Below are 15118 nucleotides of genomic sequence, written 5' to 3'. Positions count from 1 at the left end.
TGTGTAGTGTATGTATATGTGTAGTGTATGTATGTATATGTGTAGTGTATGTATATATGTGTAGTGTATGTATATGTGTAGTGTATGTATGTATATATGTGTAGTGTTTGTATGTGTATGTGTAGTGTATGTATGTATATGTGTAGTGTATGTATGTGTAGTGTATGTATGTGTAGTGTATGTATGTATGTATATATGTGTAGTGTTTGTATGTATATGTGTAGTGTATGTATGTATATATGTGTAGTGTTTGTATGTGTATGTGTAGTGTATGTATGTATATGTGTAGTGTATGTATGTATATGTGTAGTGTATGTATATGTGTAGTGTATGTATATGTGTAGTGTATGTATGTATATATGTGTAGTGTTTGTATGTGTATGTGTAGTGTATGTATGTATATGTGTAGTGTATGTATGTGTAGTGTATGTATATGTGTAGTGTATGTATGTATATGTGTAGTGTATGTATATGTGTAGTGTATGTATATGTGTAGTGTATGTATGTATATATGTGTAGTGTTTGTATGTGTATGTGTAGTGTATGTATGTATATGTGTAGTGTATGTATGTGTAGTGTATGTATATGTGTAGTGTATGTATGTATATGTGTAGTGTATGTATATGTGTAGTGTATGTATATGTGTAGTGTATGTATGTATATATGTGTAGTGTTTGTATGTGTATGTGTAGTGTATGTATGTATATGTGTAGTGTATGTATGTGTAGTGTATGTATATGTGTAGTGTATGTATATGTGTAGTGTATGTATATGTGTAGTGTATGTATGTATATATGTGTAGTGTTTGTATGTGTATGTGTAGTGTTTGTATGTGTATGTGTAGTGTATGTATGTATATGTGTAGTGTATGTATGTGTAGTGTATGTATATGTGTAGTGTATGTATATGTGTAGTGTATGTATGTGTAGTGTATGTATATGTGTAGTGTATGTATATGTGTAGTGTATGTATATGTGTAGTGTATGTATATGTGTAGTGTATGTATGTGTAGTGTATGTATGTATGTGTAGTGTATGTATGTATATGTGTAGTGTATGTATGTATATGTGTAGTGTTTGTATGTGTATGTGTAGTGTATGTATGTATATGTGTAGTGTATGTATGTGTAGTGTATGTATATGTGTAGTGTATGTATGTATATGTGTAGTGTATGTATGTGTAGTGTATGTATATGTGTAGTGTATGTATATGTGTAGTGTATGTATGTGTAGTGTATGTATGTGTCGTGTATGTATGTGTAGTGTATGTATGTATATGTGTAGTGTATGTATGTACGTACGTGTAGTGTATGTGTATATATGTGTAGTGTTTGTATGTGTATGTGTAGTGTATGTATGTATATGTGTAGTGTATGTATGTGTAGTGTATGTATATGTGTAGTGTATGTATGTATATGTGTAGTGTATGTATGTATATGTGTAGTGTATGTATATGTGTAGTGTATGTATATGTGTAGTGTATGTATGTATATATGTGTAGTGTTTGTATGTGTATGTGTAGTGTATGTATGTATATGTGTAGTGTATGTATGTGTAGTGTATGTATATGTGTAGTGTATGTATGTATATGTGTAGTGTATGTATATGTGTAGTGTATGTATGTATATATGTGTAGTGTTTGTATGTGTATGTGTAGTGTATGTATGTATGTATGTGTAGTGTATGTATGTGTAGTGTATGTATATGTGTAGTGTATGTATGTATATGTGTAGTGTATGTATATGTGTAGTGTATGTATGTGTAGTGTATGTATATGTGTAGTGTATGTATATGTGTAGTGTATGTATGTGTAGTGTATGTATGTGTAGTGTATGTATGTGTAGTGTATGTATGTGTAGTGTATGTATGTATATGTGTAGTGTATGTATGTACGTACGTATAGTGTATGTGTATATATGTGTAGTGTTTGTATGTGTAGTGTATGTATGTATATGTGTAGTGTATGTATGTGTAGTGTATGTATATGTGTAGTGTATGTATATGTGTAGTGTATGTATGTGTAGTGTATGTATATGTGTAGTGTATGTATATGTGTAGTGTATGTATATGTGTAGTGTATGTATGTGTAGTGTATGTATGTGTAGTGTATGTATGTATGTGTAGTGTATGTATGTATATGTGTAGTGTATGTATGTATATGTGTAGTGTATGTATGTATATGTGTAGTGTATGTGTATATATGTGTAGTGTTTGTATGTGTATGTGTAGTGTATGTATGTATATGTGTAGTGTATGTATATGTGTAGTGTATGTATGTGTAGTGTATGTATATGTGTAGTGTATGTATATGTGTAGTGTATGTATATGTAGTGTATGTATATGTGTAGTGTATGTATGTATATGTGTAGTGTATGTATGTATATGTGTAGTGTATGTATGTGTGTAGTGTATGTATGTATATGTGTAGTGTATGTATATGTGTAGTGTATGTATGTATATGTGTAGTATATGTATGTATATGTGTAGTGTATGAATGTATATGTGTAGTGTATGTATATGTGTAGTGTATGTATATGTGTAGTGTATGTATATGTGTAGTGTATGTATGTATATGTGTAGTGTATGTATGTATATGTGTAGTGTATGTATGTATATGTGAAGTGTATGTATATGTGTAGTGTATGTATGTATATGTGTAGTGTATGTATATGTGTAGTGTATGTATGTATATGTGTAGTGTATGTATGTATATGTGTAGTGTATGTATGTGTATATGTATGTGTATGTGTAGTGTATGTATGTATATGTGTAGTGTATGTATGTATATGTGTAGTGTTTGTATGTGTAGTGTATGTATATGTGTAGTGTATGTATGTATATGTGTAGTGTATGTATGTATATGTGTAGTGTATGTGTATATATGTGTAGTGTTTGTATGTGTAGTGTATGTATATGTGTAGTGTATGTATGTATATGTGTAGTGTATGTATGTGTATGTGTAGTGTATGTATGTGTATGTGTAGTGTATGTATGTATATGTGTAGTGTATGTATGTATATGTGTAGTGTATGTATGTGTATGTGTAGTGTATGTATGTATATGTGTAGTGTATGTATGTATATGTGTAGTGTATGTATGTGTATGTGTAGTGTATGTATGTGTATGTGTAGTGTATGTATGTGTATGTGTAGTGTATGTATGTATATGTGTAGTGTATGTATATGTGTAGTGTATGTATGTATGTATATGTGTAGTGTATGTATGTATATGTGTAGTGTATGTATGTATATGTGTAGTGTATGTATGTGTATGTGTAGTGTATGTATATGTGTAGTGTATGTATGTATATGTGTAGTGTATGTATGTATATGTGTAGTGTATGTATGTATACGTGTAGTGTATGTGTATATATGTGTAGTGTTTGTATGTGTAGTGTATGTATGTATATGTGTAGTGTATGTATGTATATGTGTAGTGTATGTGTATATATGTGTAGTGTTTGTATGTGTAGTGTATGTATATGTGTAGTGTATGTATGTATATGTGTAGTGTATGTATGTGTATGTGTAGTGTATGTATGTGTATGTGTAGTGTATGTATGTATATGTGTAGTGTATGTATGTATATGTGTAGTGTATGTATGTGTATGTGTAGTGTATGTATGTATATGTGTAGTGTATGTATGTATATGTGTAGTGTATGTATGTGTATGTGTAGTGTATGTATGTGTATGTGTACTGTATGTATGTGTATGTGTAGTGTATGTATGTATATGTGTAGTGTATGTATATGTGTAGTGTATGTATGTATATGTGTAGTGTATGTATGTATATGTGTAGTGTATGTATGTGTATGTGTAGTGTATGTATATGTGTAGTGTATGTATGTATATGTGTAGTGTATGTATGTATATGTGTAGTGTATGTATGTATATGTGTAGTGTATGTATGTATACGTGTAGTGTATGTGTATGTGTAGTGTATGTATGTATATGTGTAGTGTATGTATGTATATGTGTAGTGTATGTGTATATATGTGTAGTGTTTGTATGTGTAGTGTATGTATGTATATGTGTAGTGTATGTATGTATACGTGTAGTGTATGTGTATATATGTGTAGTGTTTGTATGTGTAGTGTATGTATGTATATGTGTAGTGTATGTATGCATATGTGTAGTGTATGTATGTAAGTATATGTGTAGTGTATGTATGTGTAGTGTATGTATGTATGTATATGTGTAGTGTATGTATGTCTATGTGTAGTGTATGTATGTATATGTGTAGTATATGTATATGTGTAGTGTATGTATGTATATGTGTAGTATATGTATGTATGTGTAGTGTATATATGTATGTGTAGTGTATGTATGTATATGTGTAGTATATGTATGTATGTGTAGTGTATATATGTATGTGTAGTGTATATATGTATGTGTAGTGTATGTATGTATATGTGTAGTATATGTATGTATATGTGTAGTATATGTATGTATGTGTAGTGTATGTATGTATGTGTAGTGTATATATGTATGTGTAGTGTATGTATGTATATGTGTAGTATATGTATATGTGTAGTGTATGTATGTATATGTGTAGTATATGTATGTATGTGTAGTGTATATATGTATGTGTAGTGTATGTATGTATATGTGTAGTATATGTATATGTGTAGTATATGTATGTATGTGTAGTGTATATATGTATGTGTAGTGTATATATGTATGTGTAGTGTATGTATGTATATGTGTAGTATATGTATGTATATGTGTAGTATATGTATGTATGTGTAGTGTATGTATGTATGTGTAGTGTATATATGTATGTGTAGTGTATGTATGTATATGTGTAGTATATGTATATGTGTAGTGTATGTATGTATACGTGTAGTATATGTATGTATGTGTAGTGTATATATGTATGTGTAGTGTATGTATGTATATGTGTAGTATATGTATGTATGTGTAGTGTATATATGTATGTGTAGTGTATATATGTATGTGTAGTGTATATATGTATGTGTAGTGTATGTATGTAAGTATATGTGTAGTGTATGTATGTGTAGTGTATGTATTATTATTATTATTATTATTATTATTATTATCCTTTATTGATATGGCGCCACAAGGGTTCCGCAGCGCCTTACATAGTACATAAACATAGTACATAGACATAGTACACAGACATAGTACATAGACATAGTACACAGACATAGTACATAGACATAGTACATAGACATAGTACACAGACATAGTACATAGACATAGTACATAGACATAGTACATAGACATAGTACACAGACATAGTACATAGACATAGTACATAGACATAGTACATAGACATAGTACATAGACATAGTACATAGACATAGTACACAGACATAGTACACAGACATAGTACATAGACATAGTACACAGACATAGTACACAGACATAGTACATAGACATAGTACACAGACATAGTACACAGACATAGTACATAGACATAGTACATAGACATAGTACATAGACATAGTACATAGACATAGTACATAGACATAGTACATAGACATAGTACATAGACATAGTACATAAACAGTGGAGCAGAACAAGAAAACAGTGTCATACAGTTTAAGACACTACAAGACAAGTACATGGTATATAAACACTGCTGCAACAGAAGCAGGATGGCAAACGTCACGGGTTAGGTGCTTTTGAGTATAGAGCAGATAATATAAGTAAAGAAAGGATAAGCACAAGAGGATAGAGGGCCCTGCTCGTGAGAGCTTACATTCTAAAGGGGATGGGCAAACAGACAGGGGTGACACGGATGGGGTAGACAGTGAGCGTGGGACAGAGGGTTAGGATGACAGATGGCTGGATTCCTATTTTACAGTATGTGAGAAAGTCATTTGAATTAAGATTTACGCCACTGACATTCTACTTTAAGAGGCTGTTTTTGTAGGTGTCTGTGGAAAGCCATGGCTGTTATATCAGGGTATGTGACAGTATATGTAGGTGTCTGTGGAAAGCCATGGCTGTTATATCAGGGTATGTGACAGTATATGTAGGTGTCTGTGGAAAGCCATGGCTGTTATATCAGTGTATGTGACAGTATATGTAGGCAGGGCCGAAACTAGGATTTTTGTCACCAGGGGCAAGACAGTAATTTGGCGCCCCCCATGTAATTCCCCCTGCAGTAGTGCCCATATTGTAATGCCCCCATAGTAATGCCCATATGTTAATACCCCCATAGTAATGTAGTAATGCCCCTGTAGTGCCCACCATACAGTAATGCCCCTGTAGTGCCCATGCTCCCATATTAATGCCCCTGTAGTGCCCATGCTTTCATAGTAATGCCCCTGTAGTGCCCATGCTCTCATAGTAATGCCCCTGTATTGCCCATGCCCCCATAGTAATATCCCTGTGGTAATGCCCCTGTAGTGCCCATGCCCCAATAGTAATGCCCCTGTAGTGCTCATGCCCCATTATTAATGACCCTTATTGCCTATGCCCCCATAGTAATGCCCCTGTGGTAATGCCCCTGCCCCCATAATAATGCCCCTGTAGTGCAGCTTATTAAAAAAAAAAAATACTTACCTTGAACCCCGCTCCTGCATCCAGCGTCGCGTCCGGTCCGCCGGCTGCTCCTTGGAACTATGGGGGAGATGTCATGACGTCTCCCCCATAGTGCCCGTGGGGAGAGCCGGAAGCTGGAGTTTGGGAGAGAACTCCAGCCTCCGGCTCCGGCTACACCGCGTCGCTGCAGAGAAGGAGCCGGGCGCCCGCTGGTAATAAATATTACCAGCGGACGTCCGGCTTGGAGCCTCTCTGCAGCGCCGGGCTGGAGGTCACTGGCACCAGGTACAGCGGTTCACCCGGTGCACGTGCACCTCCAGCCCCCCCCTAGTTGCGGCCCTGATGTAGGTGTCTGTGGAAAGCCATGGCTGTTAAATCAGTGTATGTGACAGTATATGTAGGTGTCTGTATAAAGCCATGGCTGTTATATCACTGTATGTGACAGTATATGTAGGTGTCTGTGGAAAGCCATGGTTATTATTACAGTGTATGTGACAGTATATGTAGGTGTCTGTGGAAAGCCATGGCTGTTATATCAGTGTATGTGACAGTATATGTAGGTGTCTGTGGAAAGCCATGGCTGTTATATCAGTGTATGTGACAGTATATGTAGGTGTCTGGGGAAAGCCATGGCTGTTATATCACTGTATGTGACAGTATATGTAGGTGTCTGTGGAAAGCCATGGCTGTTATAACAGTGTATGTGACAGTATATGTAGGTGTCTGTGGAAAGCCATGGCTGTTATATCAGTGTATGTGACAGTATATGTAGGTGTCTGTGGAAAGCCATGGCTGTTATATCAGTGTATGTGACAGTATATGTAGGTGTCTGTATAAAGCCATGGCTGTTATATCAGTGTATGTGACAGTATATGTAGGTGTCTGTGGAAAGCCATGGCTGTTATATCAGTGTATGTGACAGTATATGTAGGTGTCTGTGGAAAGCCATGGCTGTTATATCAGTGTATGTGACAGTATATGTAGGTGTCTGTATAAAGCCATGGCTGTTATAACAGTGTATGTGACAGTATATGTAGGTGTCTGTGGAAAGCCATGGTTATTATTACAGTGTATGTGACAGTATATGTAGGTGTATGGGGAAAGCCATGGTTATTATATCAGTGTATGTGACAGTATATGTAGGTGTATGGGGAAAGCCATGGTTATTATTACAGTGTATGTGGCAGTATATGTAGGTGTATGGGGAAAGCCATGGTTATTATTACAGTGTATGTGACAGTATATGTAGGTGTATGGGGAAAGCCATGGTTATTATATCAGTGTATGTGACAGTATATGTAGGTGTCTGTGGAAAGCCATGGTTATTATATCAGTGTATGTGACAGTATATGTAGGTGTATGGGGAAAGCCATGGTTATTATATCAGTGTATGTGACAGTATATGTAGGTGTATGAGGAAAGCCATGGTTATTATATCAGTGTATGTGACAGTATATGTAGGTGTATGGGGAAAGCCATGGTTATTATATCAGTGTATGTGACAGTATATGTAGGTGTATGGGGAAAGCCATGGTTATTATTACAGTGTATGTGACAGTATATGTAGGTGTATGGGGAAAGCCATGGTTATTATATCAGTGTATGTGACAGTATATGTAGGTGTATGGGGAAAGCCATGGTTAGTATTACAGTGTATGTGACAGTATATGTAGGTGTATGGGCAAAGCCATGGTTAGTATTACAGTGTATGTGACAGTATATGTAGGTGTATGAGGAAAGCCATGGTTATTATTACAGTGTATGTGACAGTATATGTAGGTGTATAGGGAAAGCCATGGTTATTATATCAGTGTATGTGACAGTATATGTAGGTGTATGGGGAAAGCCATGGTTATTATATCAGTGTATGTGACAGTATATGTAGGTGTATGGGGAAAGCCATGGTTATTATTACAGTGTATGTGACAGTATATGTAGGTGTATGGGGAAAGCCATGGTTATTATTACAGTGTATGTGACAGTATATGTAGGTGTATGGGGAAAGCCATGGTTATTATATCAGTGTATGTAACAGTATATGTAGGTGTATGGGGAAAGCCATGGTTAGTATTACAGTGTATGTGACAGTATATGTAGGTGTATGGGGAAAGCCATGGTTAGTATTACAGTGTATGTGACAGTATATGTAGGTGTATGGGGAAAGCCATGGTTATTATTACAGTGTATGTGACAGTATATGTAGGTGTATGGGGAAAGCCATGGTTATTATATCAGTGTATGTGACAGTATATGTAGGTGTATGGGGAAAGCCATGGTTATTATATCAGTGTATGTGACAGTATATGTAGGTGTATGGGGAAAGCCATGGTTATTATATCAGTGTATGTGACAGTATATGTAGGTGTATGAGGAAAGCCATGGTTATTATATCAGTGTATGTGACAGTATATGTAGGTGTATGGGGAAAGCCATGGTTATTATTACAGTGTATGTGACAGTATATGTAGGTATATGAGGAAAGCCATGGTTATTATATCAGTGTATGTGACAGTATATGTAGGTGTATGGGGAAAGCCATGGTTATTATTACAGTGTATGTGACAGTATATGTAGGTGTATGAGGAAAGCCATGGTTATTATATCAGTGTATGTGACAGTATATGTAGGTGTATGGGGAAAGCCATGGTTATTATTACAGTGTATGTGACAGTATATGTAGGTATATGAGGAAAGCCATGGTTATTATATCAGTGTATGTGACAGTATATGTAGGTGTATGGGGAAAGCCATGGTTATTATTACAGTGTATGTGACAGTATATGTAGGTGTATGGGGAAAGCCATGGCTGTTATATCAGTGTATGTGACAGTATATGTAGGTGTATGTGGAAAGCCATGGTTATTATATCAGTGTATGTGACAGTATATGTAGGTGTATGGGGAAAGCCATGGTTATTATATCAGTGTATGTGACAGTATATGTAGGTGTATGGGGAAAGCCATGGTTATTATATCAGTGTATGTGACAGTATATGTAGGTGTATGGGGAAAGCCATGGTTAGTATTACAGTGTATGTGACAGTATATGTAGGTGTATGGGGAAAGCCATGGTTATTATTACAGTGTATGTGACAGTATATGTAGGTGTATGGGGAAAGCCATGGTTATTATTACAGTGTATGTGACAGTATATGTAGGTGTCTGGGGAAAGCCATGGCTGTTATATCAGTGTATGTGACAGTATATGTAGGTGTCTGTGGAAAGCCATGGCTGTTATATCAGTGTATGTGACAGTATATGTAGGTGTCTGTGGAAAGCCATGGCTGTTATATCAGTGTATGTGACAGTATATGTAGGTGTCTGTGGAAAGCCATGGCTGTTATATCAGTGTATGTGACAGTATATGTAGGTGTTTGTGGAGAGCCATGGCTGTTATATCGGTTTACGTGAAGTCTGACGGGTAGCTGAAGCCACTTCATGTGGGGCTATTTAGAGAGTTTGGTTAACGTATAAACCAGCAGTCTCAGGAATATGTAGAAATTGGTGAAAGTAGTTATTGTAAATAGATGTTCAGATATAAAATAATAAGTTGTGATAAAGTGTGAATTCTATAAGGCACATTTATTGATTTGGAGGGTGATGGGAGACATGTGAGGTTTGCAGGATATTTATTCCATAGTAAATCCGCTGTGTGTGAGGGGCCTGGATTTGGCGATATGTCACCAGATAATAAAAGCAGAAGGATGGAGAAGTAGATATAGTTGTAGGTGTGTAAAAGTTTATTATAGTGACACAATGAGGCTGTAATAGTCAGTGTATGATGAAAAGAAATCTCATTAGTTATTAGAGGAGGTGAGTGACTCAATAGGGTGGCAGTGTGCCCAGAGAGGGGAGATGCAGGGAGAGGTAGGGATGTTATATCCTTAGAGAAAATACAAAGGAGGGAGTTGAAAAAAAGAAATGTGTAGTACATGGTGAGATTTAGGTTTGTTACTGTTAGACAAATTTTAAAGCAATCAGTTTCTTAATCTGAAATTACCTTAGATGTTGGTCAATGTTTGTTCAACTGTTTGATTAACTGTTATGTTAGTATACTTTGTGCATTAAACACTTTGTGCATTTAACCCCAGCTGCCCCTAGACTGAATATAAGGAGTGGTATCCCTTGATCAGGACAGGCTACAGCTGACTCAATTGCTCTGCTGATCAAAGGAGATAACTTGCTCTGAGTTGGAACACAAACCAGGCCAGATATATACCATAAACTATGCTTCACTGACCAATACAGACTATACAGGAAGAGAAAAAAAAAAACTATGCAAGAGAGGCAGTCACGTACATTAAATCCACACACAATTGCAAGCATGAAGTTCTATGCAGAATATAGGTGCAATAAGCAGGATGGGACAGTCACGTACATTGTGTAGTGTATGTATATCTGTATGTATGTGAAGCGTATGTTTATGTAGCATGTGTATGTATGTATGTATATGTGTAGTGTATGTATGTATGTATGTGTATGTATGTATGTATATGTGTAGTGTATGTATGTATGTGTATGTATGTATGTATATGTGTAGTGTATGTATGTATGTATGCGTAGTGTATGTATATGGGTGTGTAAAAGTAAGTGTATATGTGTATGCGTGTCTGCACTACTGAGGCAGTAATCCACCTTGTATCCTATGTAATGAGAACGTACCCGTCATAGGCCACGGTTAGACCAGCCACAGGGGCCCTCAAGCAGTCCATTACAGACAGGGACATTAGCAGGAGATATCCTATCACAGAGGAGCACAGTAACAGCTTCGCTGTTCCCAGGATGTTTATATGGAATGTCTTTATAATGGTCCCACCAGAGAAGACCCCCAGAGCCACAGCCGGGATGTTAATGAGACCTGAGGAGACACAATCAGGACCGTTATTCCTCTCATCGCTAGAAACGTCTAATAAGCTGCAGGAAGGAAAGTATTGTATATCATTTATTACAGGAGATATACCCCATGTCACCCCCATGTCACCCCATGACTTATGGCTGCACCGTCTGTTACTATGGAATGGGGGCACATCTGTAGCAGCGTGGCAGGGGGAGAAGAAAGTGGTAACCTGTCGTTATAGTGGTAGTAACTTACCCACATAATATATAGGAGAATATTATTATCCACATTTACTATCCCCAACATACTCCATAGCGCTAAGGGGGCGCTGCAGTCTGACCATGTGAAGGGAAACACGAGTATGGTGCATCTGCTGTGTGACCATCATAAATAGGTGCTGAATTCTGAGGCGCCCTGGAGGGGGCGTGGCTTGCACCACTGAGCGGGCGTGGCTTATAATAACGCCCAGCGAGCGGCTCTAGTGTATTATGCCGCATGATGCTAAACGTGACGTGTTAGGGAACTTAGACTGTTAGCTCCAATGGGGCAGGGACTGTGAAGGCCCCATGTTCTCTGCATCATTTGTCACACTATGGAAAGAGATAATAATAACACCTAGTTATCCATAGGTGCCAGTCACCCCATAAATGTTCTGTGTTTCCCTTCTGAACATGTAGTGCCCCCTAAATACACCTCCCCCACTTCCATACTTTTTACCAAAAAGCCTCCCGGGAGACCCTGACGGGGAAGGCCCAGGCCTCACTTTCTGCTATACTATCCCGCGATTCACAGCGTATTACATTTGGGATCCTGGAGGCTGGTCTTCTCTCCTTGGAGTCACTCTGACATCCCGGGATAACATACAGTACTTCCATCTCGGTGAAATCAACTTGCCCACGAAACAAAATCCCAATTTTACAGGTTGTTTTGCCGCTGTAATGGCCCGAACTAACACTGCTATAATTTTTATTGTATTATATTCCTATTTTTCTTATCGCCACCTGCTCACTACCTTATGCTGCTCTTCTTGCCCCTATCACACTACCACCCCTGCCCCAGGGGGCTTATAACACTGCTCACATTTCTCTGTGCCGCTTCACCTACTGAAGGGAGCTAGATACACCCCAGGAACCAGCTGTGGTTAACAAACTGCTGCCATCTAGTGGTGGTATAGTGAAGAGAACAGATGCCAGTAAAGTGAAATAGCTATTTTATTGTAATAAATAGTAACAAATGTGATATGCAAATATTATTCTCTTATACATTTGTACACAGGAAGTCAGTGCTGACTGTATCCCAATATTAAAGGCTTTGTACACCCTTATAATAAACTGACTTTTTCTTCTCCCTCAAACAAGTCCAGCTCTCATACCCCCATCAACTCTACTTCCTTATACGTCTCTGACCTCACCCCCAGACCCTCGTTCTTCACCTTTCTGCCGAAATTGCCCAATGCTTCTTATTTTCATCAGAAACCCAAAACAGAGGAAAGGAACGGGGTTGCAAAAACGTTTCAATCAAGTCGCCCACTCATGTTAGGATCCAGCTAATCAGCCTGATCAACCAATGACTGGATCTGTTTATAGATCAGGCTGTGCTGCATACGGATCCATCCGTACGTTCAGCCGATGTCTGTAGAAAAATAGGGATAAGTCTGAATTATCAGACCTATTTCAGTCATACTCCAGGGTTTTTGGTGATCGGTGGATCAGCAGACAAGTCACATTTTTGAGGAAACTAGTTCTACAGCTGCCAAACTGAGAGAAAGGGACCTGCCTGGTCACCTGGAGTAAACATTGCAGGAGGAAATGAGAACGATAAGTGTGTTACTAATGTACAACTGACCAGCTCACCTATAATAAAGTTACTCCGAGCCGATGTCTGTCCGTATTGCTGCTCCATATACTTAGCTTTGTATGTAACCAGTCCCACCAGGGAGTTGTACTGGAGGACACTGCCGCACAGGTACAGGAAAAACACTGGATTCCCAAGAAGCTTCTTCAGTGATGGCAGAAAATCTGAAAGAAGAAATAAAGCAAAGTACAGAGATCGTAAGTAAGCTTAGTGTTATGTTGTTACTGTATAAATATCAGCTAGTAAGTAAGCTTAGTGTTATGTTACTGTATAAATATCAGCTAGTAAGTAAGCTTAGTGTTATGTTACTGTATAATACAGGCTAGTAAGTAAGCTTAGTGTTATGTTACTGTATAAATATCAGCTAGTAAGTAAGCTTAGTGTTATGTTACTGTATAATACAGGCTAGTAAGTAAGCTTAGTGTTATGTTACTGTATAATACAGGCTAGTAAGTAAGCTTAGTGTTATGTTACTGTATAATACAGGCTAGTAAGTAAGCTTAGTGTTATGTTACTGTATAAATATCAGCTAGTAAGTAAGCTTAGTGTTATGTTACTGTATAATACAGGCTAGTAAGTAAGCTTAGTGTTATGTTACTGTATAATACAGGCTAGTAAGTAAGCTTAGTGTTATGTTACTGTATAATACAGGCTAGTAAGTAAGCTTAGTGTTATGTTACTGTATAAATATCAGCTAGTAAGTAAGCTTAGTGTTATGTTGTTACTGTATAAATATCAGCTAGTACGTAAGCTTAGTGTTATGTTACTGTATAAATATCAGCTAGTACGTAAGCTTAGTGTTATGTTGTTACTGTATAAATATCAGCTAGTAAGTAAGCTTAGTGTTATGTTACTGTATAAATATCAGCTAGTAAGTAAGCTTAGTGTTATGTTACTGTATAAATATCAGCTAGTAAGTAAGCTCAGTGTTATGTTACTGTATAAATATCAGCTAGTAAGTAAGCTTAGTGTTATGTTACTGTATAAATATCAGCTAGTAAGTAAGCTTAGTGTTATGTTACTGTATAAATATCAGCTAGTAAGTAAGCTTAGTGTTATGTTACTGTATAATACAGGCTAGTAAGTAAGCTTAGTGTTATGTTACTGTATAAATATCAGCTAGTAAGTAAGCTTAGTGTTATGTTACTGTATAAATATCAGCTAGTAAGTAAGCTTAGTGTTATGTTACTGTATAATACAGGCTAGTAAGTAAGCTTAGTGTTATGTTACTGTATAAATATCAGCTAGTAAGTAAGCTTAGTGTTATGTTACTGTATAAATATCAGCTAGTAAGTAAGCTTAGTGTTATGTTACTGTATAATACAGGCTAGTAAGTAAGCTTAGTGTTATGTTACTGTATAAATATCAGCTAGTAAGTAAGCTCAGTGTTATGTTACTGTATAAATATCAGCTAGTAAGTAAGCTTAGTGTTATGTTGTTACTGTATAAATATCAGCTAGTAAGTAAGCTCAGTGTTATGTTACTGAATAAATATCAGCTAGTAAGTAAGCATAGTGTTATGTTACTGTATAAATGTCAGCTAGTAAGTAAGCTTAGTGTTATGTTGTTACTGTATAAATATCAGCTAGTAAGTAAGCTTAGTGTTATGTTACTGTATAAATATCAGCTAGTAAGTAAGCTTAGTGTTATGTTACTGTATAAATATCAGCTAGTAAGTAAGCTCAGTGTTATGTTACTGTATAAATATCAGCTAGTACGTAAGCTTAGTGTTATGTTGTTACTGTATAAATATCAGCTAGTAAGTAAGCTCAGTGTTATGTTACTGTATAAATATCAGCTAGTAAGTAAGTTCAGTGTTATGTTACTGTATAAATATCAGCTAGTACGTAAGCTTAGTGTTATGTTACTGTATAAATATCAGCTAGTAAGTAAGTTCAGTGTTATGTTACTGTAT

The 15118-nt window shown here is 36.5% G+C and overlaps 1 protein-coding gene across 1 annotated transcript in view; it reads right to left on the bottom strand.

Annotated features, from left to right (window-relative positions):
- LOC148535422 (solute carrier organic anion transporter family member 1C1-like) overlaps window positions 1–15118 on the bottom strand; it is a 162652-nt gene that overhangs the window by 18324 nt on the left and 129210 nt on the right. Inside the window, exons 8-9 of the mRNA XM_088462659.1 lie at window positions 13203–13367; window positions 11175–11370 (exon numbers count right to left, since the gene is read on the bottom strand). Of these exons, the coding sequence (XP_088318785.1) occupies window positions 11175–11370; window positions 13203–13367 (361 nt within the window). The remainder of the gene's footprint in view (window positions 1–11174; window positions 11371–13202; window positions 13368–15118) is intronic.

The sequence above is a fragment of the Taudactylus pleione genome, unplaced genomic scaffold, assembly GCF_031769625.1.
Source record: "Taudactylus pleione unplaced genomic scaffold, aTauple2 ptg000052l, whole genome shotgun sequence".
In the NCBI taxonomy this organism is placed as follows: Eukaryota; Metazoa; Chordata; class Amphibia; order Anura; family Myobatrachidae; genus Taudactylus; species Taudactylus pleione.
The sequence above is the reverse complement of the archived record's forward strand: the minus strand, read 5'-3'. Positions and strand labels throughout refer to the sequence as shown.